At 40.5% G+C, this 19219-nt stretch overlaps 1 protein-coding gene across 2 annotated transcripts in view; it reads left to right on the forward strand.

The window, feature by feature from the left end:
* Positions 1-5742: 5742 nt before the first annotated feature.
* MPPED2 (metallophosphoesterase domain containing 2) overlaps positions 5743-19219 on the forward strand; it is a 130289-nt gene continuing 116812 nt past the window's right edge. The window contains exons 1-2 of one of the 2 annotated variants that reach the window (XM_038407706.2): positions 5743-6175; positions 11889-12132. In XM_038407706.2, the coding sequence (XP_038263634.1) occupies positions 12005-12132 (128 nt within the window). In that variant the 5' untranslated portion in view covers positions 5743-6175; positions 11889-12004. Of the gene's footprint in view, positions 6176-7427; positions 7600-11888; positions 12133-19219 lie in introns of those variants that run through there. The other variant, XM_038407707.2, reaches the window with a different exon arrangement.

Genomic DNA, 19219 nt, shown 5'->3' on the forward strand with positions numbered 1-19219 from the left:
GACTCAGATAGTTTTTGAGTGGAAATGTAATGTGATTAGAGGGGTTTAGACAGTATTCCTCTCCGCACTGGCTCAGAACCCCCTGTTCAATGTTGTTTCTGGGTTGAATAATCTACATGATTACGAGGGAGGGGACTGTTGCATAGATCAAAGGTCAAGCCGCATTGATGTTCATGAAAATGTTGTATGAATGTGTACTTGATTTCAAAACGTAGAGTACTGGAACTTTTCCTACAGTAGGTATGTATGTTAGCTATGAGAGGGCTGGGCGGCAGCCACAAAAAGCTGAAATCACTGTTGTGATATATTGGCTCTGTTGTCTATATCGCAGCAAAGTCAACCCTTTTGAGCAACCTTAATCCTCCCACTTTACATTGGTAAATAAGTGGTCATTTGAAAGAAATGATTTAGTGAACAGTGTATGCGTCTGTCATCTACTTAACAGATAACTGATACAGAACAAGCAGAAAGTTTGGACACCCAACGTTACTTTTAAGCAGGATTCTTTTGCCTTTTGTGTTCAAGACCTGAAAGTGAACTGCCACAGATTGTTGACCAGAAGGCAATCTCCAAACATCTTTCCTCCAGTCATGTCCAGTTTTCCCACATTTCACTAGGTTTCACTGTCTGTGGACCCTAAGTGCTCCTGATGTAATGTCTGTGTAATAACTACCATGTATGAATCAACAATAACATTTTTACAGTACATGTGTATATAAAACTGAAGTAACTATATACCCATTTTACCAAGGAGTTATAAATCACTCTGATTTCCTTTGTATTTTTAAAAATAGTACTCAGCAGAATGTTCAGAAGAACAAACATTAGCTGCAATAGTTTCTTATCTGGGTGAATTTACAGGTAGATACACTTCTGAAAATTCAAATGTAAGTGATTAATCCACAGATTTTTACATTGCTTTATTATTTTTACAGAGAAGAAGTGGAAATATTCCAATCAACTAATTTAATTTAATAGGAGCAAGGCAGCAGGTAACTGCTATCCGGTGACAAAGTTCTGGGCCACTGAATGTAAAAAGAATGCCCAGAGGAAACTGGTGATATTTCCTTCAGTAGCCTTACTGGATGCTCTATTAGCATTACAATGATGTATCCCTCCCTGACTGAGGATGCTGACAGCACATATGAGAGTGACATCCCTGTGAGAATTGTCTCCTTCTCACAGTCCTAGACTGCTTAAATAGGCAGGGAGGAAGATGGACCTTGGGTCCTTTCCTAAGATGCAGTGTTTGCTGGAATGTTCAACTGCTTAGTTTCTGGAGCTTGTTTTGTTTTTTTGCAGGGTGGGGGGAATAAAATATAACTGCAAACCAGAAGAAACGATAGAGGTTGAGATTTCAAAACCCTAAACCTTGGACACAAGGTAGCATTCATTTTTTCAGGGTTCAGTTAGCTGCTGTTTCTTCTTGTTCTATTTATTTTCTTAGTTGAAAGCACTTTTAAGAGCTATAAGAAGAACTCTCTAGTTCAGAGATGGGCAAACTACAGCCCGCGGGACCCTCATGCCTGGCCCCTGAGCTTCTGGCCCCTTCCCTGCTGTTCCCCCTCTCCCGCAGCCTCAGCTCACTGTGCTGCCGCCACAATGCTCTGGGTGGAGGGGCTGCAAGCTCCTGCCAGGCAGTGCAGCTGCAGAGCCGCGGCCTGACCTGGTGCTCTGTGCTGTGTGGTGGCGTGGCTGTCTCCAGCTGGGTGGCATGGCTGCCTATGTCTCCAGCTGGGTGGCATGGCTGCCTATGTCTCCAGCTGGGTGGCATGGCTGCCTATCCTGGTGCTCTGGGTGGCGCAGCTGTAGTGCTGCCAGGTACCGGGGCTCCAGGCAGTGCTGTAAGGGGGCAGGGAGCAGGGGGCAGGTGTTGGATAGAGGGTAGGGGAGTTCGGGGTGGTGTTCAAGGGACAGGGGTGTGGATAGTGGACGGGGTGATTAGATGGCGGAGAACAGGGGGGTTGAATGGGGGCAGGGTCCCGGCGGGGGGGCAGTCAGGAAGGAGAGGAGGGGTTGGATGGGGTGGCAGGGGGCAGTCAGGGGCAAGGTTTCTGGGGGCGGTCAGGGACAGGGAGATGTGGTGGTTGGATGGGGCAGGGGTCCCGGGGGGGCAATCAGGAATGAGAGGAGGGGTTGGATGGAGTGGCGGGGGGCAGTGGGGAGGGTCCGGGGGCGGTCAAGGGACAGGGAGCGGGGGTGGTGGTGGATGGGGCAGGAGTCCCCAGCGGGGGCTGTCAGGAAACAGGGGGTTTGGATGGGGCAGGACTCTGACGGGGGAGTCAGGGGGTGAGAAGCAGGGGGGGTTGGATGGGGGTTGGGCCACGCCTGGCTGTCTGGGGGGGCACAGCCTCCCGTAACCGGCCCTCCGTACAATTTCGGAAACTCGATGTGACCCTCAGGCCAAAAGGTTTGCCCACCCCTGCTCTAGGTAGTCTGGATAGCTGGTAGTCTGACCCTTCTGACTTTCTGACCTTATTCTGTATGTACTAAAATTGTATTAATATAGTCAACCAAACTGCCTATCGAATATGCACATTTTCAGGCTATAAAATGCGGAAAAAACAAAACCAAGTTGAGATCTTCATAGCTCTAACATTAGATCTTCTCTTTTGGGTGTGATGACTGATCCAATGTGTTAGTGTTTGCTTTAATTGTCTTCTCTTCTCCAGTTACTTAAAAATATATCCTTTTTACCGCAGGTGTGGGCCTGCGTCCACTGTAATCCATTGCAAAATGCCACCGTGTGAATGTGATCAGACCATTGTTCTTTGTTGTAGAGTTCTACTTGTAGAGTTCTTACTTGAATATGATGCTACTAATTAATGATCACTTGGGGACAACCAGATTCCCAGTTCATACCTTTCTTCAAACAAGAATCCTTAACTCTCTAACCTTAAAATGTCAGAACGTTGTAAACACTAAAGCGATACAGATTGTACGGAGTATCTCTTTAGTGTTGTATTCAAACCAGAAGAAACTTTCAGTCACACTGGGTAGCACTTTACTGCAGAAGTAGTCCCATTGAAATAAATGGCGCTGTTCATGGAGTAAGGCACTACTCAACATGAGTAAGGATGGCATAATCTGACCCATAGATTGTATGCTCTTTGGGGCAGGAATTGTTTAGTCTTGTACATCTATCCAGTACTGCAAACACATACCAGTACTATGATTTAAGTCAGAGTCTGAGAGCTCATTTCTTTCTTTCCCTTTGGAAGATGTGCAAAACTTTTCTTTGTTTAGAGAACCCATCCTTAAAGAAAGACTTTAAAAATGCTTTTCTTGTACAGTTTCACAGATGATTTGGAGAAACTTTCCAAAGTGGCTGATGGAGGTAGGTGCACAAGTCCATTGACTTTCATTGGGGATTGTATCCCTAACTTCCTTGTGCACTTCTGAAAATCCTACCCTCCTTTCTTCTGTTTGTCAGAGATAAAATACAATGGTATTAGTTAGTGGGACTGCGATGGAATGACAAGGGGAGCTTCTATAGCACCTATTTATTTTACAAAACAATGAAATCTGTAATGAAACTTTTAGTAGACATCAGCCTAGTCCGTGTATTTCTTGTAGTTCATTTTGAATTAATATAAGTGTAAAAAAATTGTCTAGGCTCTAAAAACATGTTTACGTAGATCTTTTTTCCCATTAGAACTAGGAAGCATTTATGTAAAAAAAAAAAAGCTGTTTGTTAGAACTTGAAGAACATTTTTAATTTCATTGAACCAGAAAATCAAACCTGTGGCATTCATACCAAACCACTTGTTTACTTTTTCTATTCCCAAATGTATACCCTTAGATAATCTCATCAAAATTTGTATTAATAAATCAAAATCCCCAGTCAAAATAAAGACAGACTTACCATAATTTTTCTATTCTTGCTTATCTTGCATTCTTGTGTTTAATGTTTTCAGGAACTTAACACTTATTTATCAATTAAAGAAGAAAGGTAGGAAAACAAAATAGGAAGTTGTATTCCAAAAACCACTTTAATCAATCTAAGAAGATTTGCTCTGCTGGGACAACCTCAGGACCACATCTATTCCTGTTTCACATCCTTCCAGAGTAGCCACTGGTCTCTGGTGCCCTCATTTTTAACCAGTGATCACTTAAGAACATTTCGGCCCAAATTCCTTCCTCCTTCCTTGCACTGTCAACTTGACTAATGATTACTCAAAAATTCTTGCCACTCCTCTGTGCATATAAGAGAATTGCCTAGGAGGCCCAGAATTGTCAGAACTTATTTAATTTATTCAAAGAATTTGGGGTCCAATGGGTCCCCATTTCACTGGAAATGTTGCATTTCTCAGACACATTGCCTGTGTAATGATTTAGCACTTATATACTGAAATGTGTGGGTGGAAGCAAAGTGATCTGCAAGTTGTAGTAAATATATGCCCCAATTTACAGATGAGGAAACAGAGGAACAAAGAAGTGCCCAAGGTAAAGCAAATCAGTGAGAGAGCCAGTAGATAGCACCTGTCTCTTCTGATTCTCAGTCCTGTGCCCTATCCAAGTATCTCAGACCAATATTTTTTCCAGTGGTGGAATGTGTTTCTCTGAAGTTCAGACTCCAGTTCAGTACTTTAAATGTGGCCTTTATTTGGTGAGAAGGAAGACTCACTTGTTTGAGGACCATTTTAGCCGAAACAAATGAAATCTCTTTGGGGCCTTACAATGATCACCCTAAAATAAGCCCAGAAAAGCCTTATGACCAGCCTTGAAAAAACTCCTTGTGACTTAATATATTTTAGGCTGCTTAGCTGGATAACGGTTAATTTGTTGCATATGTCTGCTGCTGCCTTTGCTCTCCTACTGGATTTCTATCTGATGAAAGTCTAGATCTGTGAGGCTGTCTTCAACAAGAAATTTAGGTCTAGTTGCCATGCATATCCTAAGGCTGGCCAAAGCCAGCAGAACTTTTAAATGCATAGGACCCTACTGGACATCATTCTTCAAGGTCAGATAAAAACAGTTTTATCAACATGATTTTCTGGGGTTTCTTTGACATTTCTCTCCCCTTTTTGCCCATACTTATATGGTTTTAGAAGTCTTTTCTTCCACTTGTTGTCTTCAGAGAAAAAGAACAAACAGTTCCAGTGTTTACTTTGCTTCTGGTGTGACTGTTGAGACAATTACTATAGGCTTCTTAGGAGGAAAGGGGGGGAAAAAAAGAAAAATCCCAACAAACCCTACTAAAAAAACCATGGGTTTCAGAGTAGCAGCCGTGTTAGTCTGCATCCGCAAAAAAGAAAAGGAGTACTTGTGGCACCCTCTAAGGTGCCACAAGTACTCCCTTTCTTTTTAAAAAACCATGTTTATTACCCGTTCTCCTGGGCACTGAGGTTAATTCTTGTTCTAGAACAATTAACACATTTCAACCAGCCATCGTACCTCCTGCATTACAGAAAATGTGCTTTTCACAAGGGAAAGCAGAAGTGCAGAAATCTGGGGGAGACAAGGTTTTGGGGGCTTCTGGTCCTAAAGTATGCCTACTTTGTTCTCACCTAGCCCCAGCTGAGGGCTTTCTTACAGTGGGCAGGTCTTACAGTGCAGGTTGGTTTGTGGGCTTCCTTGTCAGAAAAGTCTCCTGAATTTCCTGCCTTTTATTATTACTTATTTCACACGCGATGCTCAGTCTGTCTTCCTCCTTTGACCCAACTAACACAGCGCTTCTCCTTTCTTTCGCTTCCAGGCTCCACGGGAGGGGGAATTGCAGCAGTTTGGCAGAAGAGCTGCCCCCCCCGCCCCGCGCCGCTTGGGCAGTGAAGTCACAGGCAGCAGGAGGAGCTGGCTGGCTGTATGTGTGTGTGCAGAGCTCCTTGGCCGCCCTGTTTCCTGGTGCTCTGCTCCCTGACCCCAGTGGCAGCCCCTTCTCACTGCACGGCTCTGCTCTCCCCCTTCTTTGCTCTCGCTCGCTCTCCCCTCTGTCTCTCTCGCTCGCTCTCTCTCCCAGATCGAGGCTCCGCTCTCATTCTTTCTCTCGGTGTCTCTCATTTCCACTCTCCAGCCAGCCGGGGGACCCTCAGGGTCGAAGGTTTTGCCCTGCTTACACCAACCTCCACCTTCCAGCCTTTCTCTTAACCAGCTCTCTCAACTCCCCCCTGGATCGGTTCCTCTCCCAGCACTGAAGGCATCCCTAGGACACACCGCAGCAGCCAGAAAAAGAAAGGTAATCAACCCCGATTAGAGAGAAGGGGAGAGAAATCAAATGGCAAAATAAGAAAACACAAAGGCTCGGGTTAGAGGTGCCTTGTCATGTACAAGTAGAAGGGGATCAGGCAGGGTCTAGCGCAGCAGCGCCTGAGCCAGGCTGCTTTAAACAAGAATCAGAATAAAACTGGCTGCTTATTTCCGTTCACCAGAATGGTCATTTAGCTGGATGGTTTGGTTTTCATTTGTTTGGGGCTTATTTTTTGCAGCTTGAAAAGCTAATTATTTTGTTGAGCTGAGTGTCTTGTCTCCCTCCCTCCACCCCATGCAAGCCCCCCCCATCCCCCACTGCGTTATTTCTTGTCGGGGGGGGGGGGAGGTAGTGATGAAGTGATTTGGCAGGAGAGAGAGAGAGTGAGAGAAATGGGATGAATTTTCCTGGCTGTTTACTAGAAAGTCTCGGGTGATCGGGGTTATAATGTTAGAGCACGACAGGGGGAGGGTAGGCCAGGGAGCATTTTGCTTGCTGGAGAGACCAAGGAAACGCAGATCAAGCGGGCGAAATGCAAAGTACAGTTACATTCAAACTGAAATGTAGCGTTTGCTCCGATTTTTTTGTGCATTTGAAGGGGGCTTTTTCTCCTCCTTCCCCCCACCCCCACCAAAGCGGGCAACCGGAGGGGCGGGGGAAGCGAGACTCCAAGAAAAGTACCGATTGCAAACCGGTTTCTTTTATATTCAGAGCTGGAGTTTCTGTGTCTATTTTATATGCGAGAGAACTACATTTTACAACATGCTTTGAAATCCTGATCCCAGAGGCCTAGGGCACTTGGGAACCTTTAGAGAGGAAGGATATTTTTTTTGGGGGGGGGGATAGTGGAAATGACACAGCTGCAATAAAAAGCATTTATTCTCTGGTTGGTTGAATATGTCTCTCGTAACCCCCCCCCAAAAATCAGTTTTAGTGCAAATGTGGGCGTGGAAAAATAACGTGCATTAATTTCAGAGAGCGGGCAGGGAAAAGGAGGATGGCAACTTTATATATTAAAAAAAAAAAAGCAGAAATGCCCCCCCCTTCCTCGAGGAAATAATAAACACAAGAGCAATTGCAAATTCAGGAGCTTGCAGGGCGGGTTTGTGCTTCCTGGGGGCTGTGGCTGTGTGGTGTGTGCGGGTTTGATCTGGGCTATAATGCCAGCTCGTCTAGTGGAAGGGGAAGATCGGATGGGATGAATGACGTTGGGAAAGGGGGATGCTGTACAAAAGGCCGGATGGTGCGGTGTCGGAGCCATTGGCCACTGATTGTGATCAATCGATCCGAGCCTGGGGGGCAAAGGGGGTGAGAGGGAGTGAGCCAGGCGCCCAGCGGACTCACACCAGCCGCACGGAGGGTGCCCAGAGAGTACGAGGCGGCCGCCGGGCATGGACTGACTGATAGAGGAGGTAGCGTGTGGAGACTGGTACCACTTCTGCCTTTTCCGCCTAGTACTGAGTGCGACAGAGATAACCATTTTGGCATCTGGATCATTTATCCCGCGGGATCGGCTTGCCATGAGGTTTTATTCCACAGACACATGAAGGGAGAGGAAGTCGGTGTGTGTGTGAAGGGGGGGGAGGGTGGTGGTATTTATGAATGCACAGCGTCGCGTTTGTTTCTCTGTGCGACTCAAGGTGTGTGTGAATGGTTTTTGGATAAGCTTTCTGTGGGCATCACTAGTGTCATTTAACTTTTCATGCCTCCTGCTCTCTCTTGAAGTCTGCGAGCGCTTATCTAGAAGTGTGTGCAGAGTGGGTAATGTGTTGTCCTGAATGAAATTTTAAAACGCACGTCTACACTTAGTATATGGGGTGTTTCAGAGTAGCAGCCGTGTTAGTCTGTATTCGCAAAAAGAAAAGGAGGACTTGTGGCACCTTAGAGACTAATAAATTTGTTAGTCTCTAAGGTGCCACAAGTACTCCTTTTCTTTATATGGGGTGTCACTCTGATATATGCACCACTCTTGATGGATAGGATGAAGTTGGAGTTGCATGAAAAGTATAGTACTGTTCCACATTGCAGCGATTTCGGGCAAATTGTTAAATAATCACAAGCACATGCTGTAGTAACCTATGAGAGACCAAATAACTACCTTATTTGTTGTGGTGGGCTTGCGTTAGTATTTTTTAAATATGTTGTTGCTCTATCAACGTTGATATAACAGATATTGGAAGCCTACTTGAAAAGAAAACGTTAACATCTAATTTAACCCCTTTTCAGTCTTGACAGACTGAAATTTTCTCCAACTAATACCAGTCAGAAGAGAAAAAGCATTGATTGATCAAATTGAGGACACACAAGTGCTTAAATTTGAGGGGGATTTTTTTTAATAAGTCCAAAGAGCTATTATGTATAATGTTTTAATTACAGGTAGAATTAAAATAAAACTGTAAAAGATGCTCAACATGAATACTCCTTAGAAAAGTAAGCTGTAGTATAAAATTAATGTCTGCCTTTTGTTTTAAAAAGTGCCAGCCTTGTACATTTTATAGATTTAAAACTGAACAAACAGACCCATGCACTAAGGTATTTCTTTATAACATTTTAAATCATAAATACACACTGAAAGATAACTATTGGCATTCCCAGAATAACCTCTGGCATATCATTAGTAAAACATGATATAATAAAGTGGATTGCATATCCTTTTTATAGTTAGATTTCTTGCTTAAAAATTATCAGGTAAGAAGTGGAGAATATTGCATACTAGGTTGCACTTGACAGCTATGAAAAAAACATGCAGCTATTCTTTTGTGCTCATCATCTCAGTGAGTGCTTACTGTCAGGGGGGTGAGAAGAACAATAGTGCTGAAAAATAAGCCTTTTTTTCCTTATTGTTTATGAAAGTTCTGAAATACTCTGCTTCTGTTTGACATTCTCTTCAAAGAACGCCATATTAAAAAAGATAATAATCTGACACCTCTGATAGGTGAGCTGTATTGGTATATAAAACATTCAAGGGAAATTAGGAAAATGAAATTAAAATCAGCCTCCCCGTCATATATTTGACTTTTTTCCACTTTGGATTTTCATTGTTACCTTTCAATTTAATTTGATGCTTTGTTTAACTTAGTCTTATTTAAGCATAAAGGTATATATTTAGAATTAAATATTATGGGAAGTTTTTACTTTAAATAATACAATGGAACAACTTAAAAGTATTTTATATATGACTATCCAATATCCTCTTAGTACTTCTGTTTTATGCTAGTTAGCTGAAATTTATATTTTTGTAATAGTTTTATGAACATTGTAAAATGATTAATATTATCTTTGTGTATAATTCACTCTAATGAGCAAATTAAATTTTCTTCTGAGTTACTCGTAATAGGAAATGTAATGTTCTGACTTTTGCTTATACTGTTAGTGGAAGTACATAGCCTTTCTAAAAGTCTGAGCAAAAATTTGGTTGTGGTTGCTTTTAATTTTCTCTGTTTTACACAGTAGATTTTGATTGCAAAAAAAATAAGATTGGGCATGTAATTTCCACACTACTCCCTAATTTATGTAAACCCTAAAGTTCTTGTATAAAAATGTGTATTTTTTCTCCTTCAAGCCTTGATGGCTAGCATTCTTTTTAATGGTAGTCATTTCTCTAACGGGAAGATGTTTTCATTTGTATTTACTTTTGAGTGCAGTGCAATTATGCAGTTTTTACGCTGCACACTCTTAATAGTTTGTATCTCAAAAGAATTACAGTACTTAGAACAGGACTGCAATTTGAAGCAGGTGTTGTGTTTTACTGTTATGCAAAATAACAGTAAAATATAATTGTGAGGGAAATTAAGGAAACAGCTGCAAACTTGGTATGAAAACCACCACATTATGATTCGTGAGCAGTTATTACATGTATCTTGCATCACAATTAACAGGGCAAAGATTTGATTTAGTAAATCTTGCCTTGTTGATTTTATCCCTCAGACCCTTAGTACTATTCTTGTGAAGGCAAATTAGTATAAAGACCAAACAGTGATTTCACTGAAACATACAAAATCACAAGTAGCTCTCTCTCTCTCGGTAAGAATTTTAAGGTTTTGTTTAATTTTGTCTGCTTTTTACTGATATTGGAAATGGATGAGAGAATCCTATTCCTGGAATGAAGATTGTGAAATTTCTTTGCCCAACTAACATATGGAAGCGGAGGTAGGCCTGAGGTTGTAAAATAATAAAATAAATGGCCTATGGCAGGCCAAATGCCATTTGCCTGGCGTTTTTGTAATATTTTATGCCAAACTGGAAACTAGTCTTGTAATCTAAATATATTTTTATTACAAAGCAAAGATTTCAAAATTTTAATGTTGCATGTGGTAAACATACTTCTGTTTGGGAGCTAAGAATAGTCCAAGAGCATCACTGTAGGAAAAATATTGCATAGTTTGATGCCTGAGGTTCAGATCAGTCTCCTCCCTCCTATTTTGTATGTTCTCATTTCAGCAAATGGAGATTTACTCTTGTAATTTACACATAAATACAAGAACCTACTCCTTGCATCTAGTAATTTAAGGCCAGATCCTCCAGCTGAGGATCTGGCCCATAAATAGTACTTACACAGAGCTTGAAACCGCTTTATGGACATTAACTGATCAATTTTCACAATACCCTTGTAAAGTAGGGTCGTCTTGGTATCCTCATTTTACAGATGAGAGGGGGCGGAATGAGTTTATGAAGGAGTCAGAACTGAGATTAGAAGTTGGGCGTTCCTGGCTCTTAGGCCTGTGCTCACACTGCTAGATCACCGGGCTTCTCCGCTCTGAATGCTAATATTCTTTATGATGGCTCTGTGTGTGTGTGTGTGTGTGTGTGTGTGTGTGCGCGCGTACGTGTACATGTACTGAAATTTGGTGATGTCTGGTGCACTAGAAAAGGTGTTGGTACTTTAGTGACTGGCACATTGTGAGTAACTCAGGCGTGTGTGTATAGGCAGAGGAGCATGTTTTACTTTTATTTTGTGTATATATATATATATATATGTAGAATTCTCATTAATAGAATTTTATATGTGCACTGAGAGAAGGCTGGTAATAGTAGCAAATAAATCACAACTATTTGATTATGTAAAGTGTGTAGAAAGCTTAGTTTTGTTGCAGGTAGAATGAGTATATCGGTAATGCTGCTCAAATACCAGTTATCCTTCTGAAAGAAATAAATACTTTGAACCAAACTGGTTTGAGTTTACCTTTTGTTATAGCTTTGTAAGATGGTCTGTCTTATATTCAGCTGGCAAAAGATCTGACGAAATGTAACCAATTTTGTAAAGCTAACTGTGCTTCGAAGAGGGTCCAGGCATTTGACGAGCCAATTGACCTTCATGAAGTTAGGCCCAGTTATTAACTTTCACAGCTGTAATTAGCACTAGATGTTTATTTAAAATTAAGAGGAATAGTAAACATGGGGCACTTAGCTGGGGCTTTCCACACAGATTATTTTGTAGTGTAAACAAAGTCTTATTTTAAACAATCCATACTACAAAGGTACTTAAAACAGTGCAAAGTGAAGAAGCTTTAAAAAAAAGATGCAGGTATACTTAACATTTAGTGGCCAGATACTAAAATAAATGGGTACATTAGAAATACGTAGATAGAAATTTCCAAAGAATATCAGCATAGGACTAGATTGAAATACAGCCATAATTTGATCTTTTTGGAATCTCAGGACTTTAAACACTGTGTCTGTGTTATTTTTCTTCCTTTTGTAGAACTCTGTTGTGTTGATGAGGAGATCCTTGGGTTCAGAACTTGGCTGGAACACAATGCCCACCGCCATTCTTGGCTCTGGAAAGTTGTAAATTGCTCATGTCTATAAGGAGGAAGGATGGCTCATGGAATTCCTTCACAAGGCAAAGTTACCATAACAGTGGATGAATACAGCTCAAATCCAACCCAGGCATTTACACACTACAACATCAACCAGAGCAGGTTCCAGCCTCCACATGTACATATGTAAGTATTTTTAACCTTGATTTTTGAAGCTAATTTAAAATGAGGTGTGTCAATAGGACAGTTGGTTGAAAGCTAGAACAAGTGATTTGACGAATAAACTACTTGACGAAAACTGCCAACATTTGTTACATTACATATTTTACAAATAGTGTTCCATCACCTCTAGATGCTAATGACTTTGCCCTCCAATGGCACAGACTTAGGCCTGGTCTACACTAGAAAATTAAGTTGGGTTAACGACCTTGCTCAGAGGTGTGAACAATCTGCACCCCTGAGTGGCATAGTTAAGGTGACTTAACTCCCAGTATAGACAGTGCTAGGTCAACAGAATAATTCTTCCGTCAATTTAGCTACTGCCTCTTGGGGAGGTGAATTACCTACACCAACAAGAGAATCCCTGCTGTTGGGGTAGGTAGCATCTACACTGAAGCACTGCAGCAGCGAAGCTGTGTCACTGTAGCATTTTTACTGTAGACATACCCTTAGTGAAACTCATCAGAATGTAGTATTGTGTATGAGGTGCCAGGTTCTGAAGTTCACTTGTAACTTTAGTGATCTCACTGTAACTTGCCGGAGGGACCTGTTTCTTAAAAAAATTAGGTTTCAGAGTAGCAGCCGTGTTAGTCTGTATCTGTAAAAAGAAAAGGAGTACTTGTGGCACCTTAGAGACTAACAAATTTATTAGTTAATAAATTAAATTTATTAATAAATCTTTTAGTCTCTAAGGTGCCACAAGTACCCCTTTTCTTTTTAAAAATTTTAGCACCCTTCCCCCGCCCTTTACACTGAGCTGCGAAATAAGCCTAATTGGGACTAATTGTCCTCTGATCACTGAATCCTTTGTCCTCCTTGTTGTGAGTGGAACCTGTGCCGCATGCTGTATTCCACTCACAACAAGGATTCAGAGATTGTGGAACAATTAGTCCCAAGAAATACAAATACCAAGTTAAAATAATGTTCATGGCCTGAACTTAAACTAACAAAAGCATGGGAAATTCAGATCTAAGGCTCCTTACCTCACGGTGTTATGCCTTAGTATTGTATGTCTTGTAAAATCATTCTACAGTATAGTATCTAGGCACAATGGGGAGTGCTAAGAACTAAGTGCTAGCTTTAACTCTGAATTTCCTTCCCATTGTTTGGCTAAGTCAGATCCTTATCAGCTATTTCTGTTTAAGTTCTTTTTTTCTTAATAGTCTCAAATGTATGTTAAACTATAAAACAAAAGGGATGGCTTTGGACCTCAGAGGGGCCCCCTGTGTTAACCAGGATTTTGCACATTGTCACGCTATTGCATTTGATAGGTCCTTTGCATAGTCAAAGTGCTAAAGTAGCATGCCACTTCATAGCATTTTTGCTATGCAGAATCCTGTCAAGAGGCTGACAGTCCAACAGTTGAGCACCTTCTCCTGGGACTTCTCCTGTAGTAACAATATTCATAAAATCATAAACCATCAGTGGAGCTTCTAAAAGGATAAGTTCAGAATAGTAGTCACTTCCCAAACTTGGAAGTGTTTACCTTAATTACATTTTATTGTAGCTGAAAAGATCATATTACTCTGCTTTCAGGGCAAAACTCTCCCCTCTGCTCCGCAGTGTGGATCTCTTATCAGCAGTGCAGATCTCCATTGCACATTCTGCAATCCAGGCTGCCCTGCTGACTCACATCAATATCAGTAGAATTTCTATGTACAGAATGAGTTCAGAATAACCCATAAGATCCAGACTGTAGATTGGAGAGAATTTTTGTTCTTGAAGGGCCCCCTTCTAACTCCTATTGAATGCAACAGGAAATTATTGTGGATTTCAGAAGGTCCTGAAAATGGCTGAAAGACTAAAAAAAATTTACTTTTCAAAATGCATCTCTGATTTGTTCTAGAAATAGGCAATAATAATAATGATAATCTCTAATTTCAATATTTTTATGCATCTCTAAACCAGAAGTAGTTTGGGCTGATAGTTTCATTGGATTTGAAAAACTCCCTAGTCTGAATTAAAAATCTGAGGTTATAATTTATAACATAATGAAAATGAAAACAGACTCTTAACTACAGTGTTGCTGCTTTGATTTCAACACTTAAGAATAAAAAAAGGGTGTGACATGATAAAGAGATGGAGTGATGGGAGAAGGAAATGATTTTTGCACCAAAATCTTGACTAAGCTGGAAGAGAATGAATGAATGAGGTGAGTTACGAAGTACAGAAAGCCAAAGATTGCAGAAGTTGAGACAAATTTTGGCATTAGGAATGGAGAGCAAATGCTGGATTTTAGAGAAGCTATAGAGGAAGTGGGTGGTCTTTTTGATTAACAAATAATAATTGTCCAACTATATGAAAACTTTCACAGAAATGTTCATTTTTTAAATTTTTCATTGAAATGAATCAAAAATGTTTTGATTTGAAACAAAAAAAATGGTTATTATTTTAAGTCAACTGAAAATTTTTCAATTTTCTGGGTTCAGACCTCCCACTCCACTCCTCCTTTATTTTCATCTTGAAAAGAGACTAAATGAATGTGAAAATGGGAAGGGGGAAAAAAACCCCAAACTGAAAAGTGTTCTATTAGTGCCTGATAAAAATACATTTTTTTTGTTTAGTTTTGACAAAAAGATCACAAATTTCCAGGAAAACTTTTTTTGGGGGGAAAAAGTCAATGTATTCTTTTATTTTAATTTTTTTTAATGGAAAATACTTTAATGGAAACTAGTCCATGTAGACCGATCCTCATTTACATTTTTTGGGATCTACCCAGATATAAAGGTCCACCAATGCAAAATAGCTTGCAGGAATGGGGTCATTGTTTTTAAGGTGCTTTGAAGATGATTAGTGCTATTAAGCATTAAGGATTATTATGTTAAAAATATGGTATGGTTTAAGGACAATGCACCACTTGAGATTAAGGAAGGTGGCAATCTCAGTACACAGCAATCGATGGAAACTTGCCTAAGGGCTTGTCTACATGGGAAAATTTACTAGTATAATTATATTGCTATCATTATACTGGTATAACACCCCTTGTGGACACTCTTATTCCGGAATAAGAGTACCTTTTTCCAGTTTAGCATATACTCCTTCCAAAGCGACACAAGGTAAACTGAAAAAAAGGCACTTTTATTCTGGAATAAGGGTGTCCACATGGAAAGTTATAATAGTGGCAATGTAATTATGGTGGAAAATTTTTATTTGCACAGGGATGCTACATTGTTAAACCCACAATCATTTTGAGAGTGTTAACCTTGGAAAGTAGGATCTTTTACATTTTTCTTCTTATAGGGAGCTGATCCAACAATCACTAGTGCTTGGAGCTCCTATTGAAGTCAACATGTATGTTGCTTGGATTTACCTTTTAGTATTTACTTTTCAGTATTCATGCTGAACAAACAATACAAAGTAATAAAAAAGCAAACACACTACACTTAGGGCCCAATCCTGCAAAAACTTAGGGCTTGTCTACATTTACAGATCTGTGGCTTCTGTTAGCATAGGTACTCCACCTCCCTGAGAGGCAGTAGACATAATGCTGTCTACACCGGGAGTTAGTTTGGTATAGTTCAGATTTTTCACATCCCTGAGCAACATAGATATACTGACGTAAGTTTGTAGTGTAGACCAGGCCTTGCACACCTGAACGTGTTTGCAAAATCAGGGCAGTGAAAACAGGCTAGTCAGTTTTATTTAGTCAGTGTTAGTTTCATTTTCTGGTGCTCATATATCGTAGAACAATGGAATTTGAACTGCAAATATGATAATTTTTACTTGTTTGTAAAAGATCTGTTCCACTGGGTTTTTTTTTAAAAAAAGTCATGGAAGCATTGCTACTACTTATTTTAAAATCAAAGTTTGGGACCTGCCAGTATTCCTTTAATTTCATTGTTCCTAAAATTCTTCATCTGTAAAGTGAGAATAACAGTGCTTATCTGCCTCACAAGGACATTGTTATGTTTAATTCATTGTATGTAAAGCACTTTAAGATCCTTAAATGGGATGTGCCATAGAAGTGAAAAGTATTCATATTATTATTATTTATAGCTCAGAGATTTTAATTTCATTATTAAAGTTCAAATTAGGGTCCCAGTCCTGTAAACACTTATACATGTGGAGAAGTTTAAAAACATATGTAGTCATTCACACTATTCAGATGCTTAAAGCTAAGCATGGAGATAAGTGTTTGCAGGACTGGCGCCTAAGGGTGAAATCCTGGCACCGTTGAAATCAGTGGGAATTTTGCCATTGACTTCAGTGGGGCCAGGATTGCACCCTTTGTTACATTTAGTATATTGCGCAAAACTCTCTTTAAAAAAAAAAAATTCCTTCTGCTTTCTGTTTGTAAGGCACTTCACATCAATTTTAACATTACAGCTTTATAAAGAGACTGCCTGCGATGGCATGTGGTGCATCGGGGACTGTCAGTAGCAAAAATCCCCAACGGCTGGAGATGAGACACTAAATGGGGGGAGGGCTCTGAGTTTCTTCAGAGAATTCTTTCCCAGGTATCTGCCTAGTGGGTTTTGCCCACATGCTCAACATCTAACTGTTCGCCATATTTGGGATCAGAAAGGAATTTTCCCCCAGGTCAGATTGGCAGAGACCCTGCGGGGGTTTTGCCTTTCTGTGCAGCATAGGGCCTGGGTTACTTGCAGGTTTAAACTAGTGTAAATGGTGGATTTTCTTTAAATTGAAGTCTTTAAACCATGATTTGAGGACTTCAGTAACTCAGCCAGAGGTTAGGGGTCTATTTCAGGAGTGGGTGGGTGAGATTCTCTGGCCTGCGATGTGCAGGAAGTCAGACAAGATGATCACAATGGTCTCTTCTGACCTTAAAGTCTGTGAGTCTAACAAACTCTACATTAATATAAACATTCCTTTATTTAATTTTTAAATGCTATCCAGTTTCTCATTCATTTGGAAAAGTTAGTGCAGAGTTAGTTGACCTTCTATACGTCACTTACCTCTCTATACTTCTGTTTTGTCATCTGTAAAAGAGTGAGAATGATGTTGACTCACCTTTTCAGAAGTGCTTTGAGGCCCTTGAATGAAAAGTGCTATAAAAGTCCAATGTATTATTGTTATAAATACAGGACATATTTATACAAATAATGTTTTCCCAGTGTTATCTCGAAAGACATTCTAATTTAAAGGGTCTGAATGTGTTTTCATTGACTCCAATGACAAAACTCCCTTTAACTTCAGCTTTAGCAGGAACAGGCTGTTAGAGCCTCATCCAGTACCTATTGATATCCATGCTAAAACTTCCACTCACTTCAATTGGCATTGGATGGAAGAAAATTCTGTGGGTGTAATTATCATTTACATTAAGGCCCTTTGACAATGCTCTAGCAGCATAAAGAGGCCTTTATGATAGGGGGTAAGTTACAGTTTTACACCACTTTCAGGCCTCTGTGGACTGTCATAGCTGTGTAAAAGGGCCTTACTGCAAATGAGAATCAGACCCTAGGAATCATTATGGAATTCCCTGTATATTGTATCATCTGGTTTGACTCCAATGAAAGGAACCATTAGTCTGACCCGCAGATTTTGCTGATCCATTAATATCTCTAAGAGACAAGAGCTAGCCAGATATGTGCTATGGACCAGCTGGTGTCACCATCCAGATTGTTGGTAGTCCCAATATAGTAACAGCTCATTAAAAGGGGTTTGTCATTGTGAAAGGGCTCAACAGAAAAGTTGACTGCCTCATGGGACTAGTAGGGGAATGATGTATGTTCTCATTCCCACTGAATGTGGCATTTCCAAGCCCCTCCCCAGCATAGAACCCAGAAATACAAGGAAGGTAGCGATGTTGCTGGGGAGGCAGCAGACCCTCCCCTCCATTCATGCATGAAGAGTGGGATCAGGCAGGTACAATCTGACCTTTTTGTTATCTGAATGTTTAGAGTAACTGCCTGATTGTTTCCTCAGAGGGGTAGGGAGGAGATGGCACTCATTGTGATATTGACAAGGGAGTTTGACTCTTGCACCCTTTGGATCTTCCAAGTTTGGCAGAGGCTCTGTACTTCAGCAGTGATTCCTAGCCTCTTATTTTGTGTGTCCTTGTTTGAATTTCTCCATTAGAAAAGCAAACTAAAATGAGAGACTAAAGGAAAGCCCTGCAAATGAGTGTGTGTTTGTAATGTAACTGCACATAGCCTTCATGCTTGTTTCCTATCTGACTGTTTCAGAAATATAAAAACATTAGTGCAAATGTCAGTTTCAAATACTATTTTACACAATGAACCTCAAGTTTGGATTTCAAATCTTGAGCTACCAACATTTACTGAGATTAAAACAAACAACTCACTGCTGAGTCAGCTGTGGAGCAGGAACTCTGTTGTAGGGTCCTCGAAATTCAGGGCAGCAGATTTTCCCTCTCCTCAAATGGTGCCTGCATGGTTTTGCTTATTTCTGAATTCTGTACAATGTCTTTCTCAGCATACGTTGACCCTAGGTAATAGAGCTTCTCAGATATGATAGAAAAATCATAGGGAAGTGGAATGTCTTCAAAGCATGTACCTTTTCAGAATGCTGCAAAGTTACCTATTCTGAGACATCAAAAAATTTGGCCTAGGGGCTACCTGTGTTGTCACAAATGACAAGTGCTAGCTGAAAAAGTCAGCACCAGAGTCAGGCAGAGAATCCCCTGAGTGTCATAAGGTGAATTAATTCACCTGTAATTCTCAGACCAGTTTTTTCCGAGTCCCTAGAAAGGATTCCAGTATGTACTAATCCTTGAAACATTGGCATATATAATCTGTGGGACAAATACAAATGAGATATAAGAAGGGGTAATCCCATTTATATCAGAGATGTTGTTTCTGCTTTACCATACGTGATTTTGATTTTCTTTTGTTTCTCATTTGTTATGTGCAGAGCTGTACAAAATGCATAGACTAAGGATATTTTAAATGTATTTGGCAGCATTCATTCCAAAAGATCCTAAAATGCTTCACTAACTATATACATATTACACCACTGAAATGCAGCCACCTGTGAGGTGGAGCGCAGCAACCAACTTGAACATAGCTCACTGCTCAACAGATAAAGAGGGGACATTTTGGCTAAGGACACTGGGTACCCTATTCTTGTCAGA

Source organism: Dermochelys coriacea, chromosome 6 (assembly GCF_009764565.3).
Source record: "Dermochelys coriacea isolate rDerCor1 chromosome 6, rDerCor1.pri.v4, whole genome shotgun sequence".
Lineage (NCBI taxonomy): Eukaryota > Metazoa > Chordata > Testudines > Dermochelyidae > Dermochelys > Dermochelys coriacea.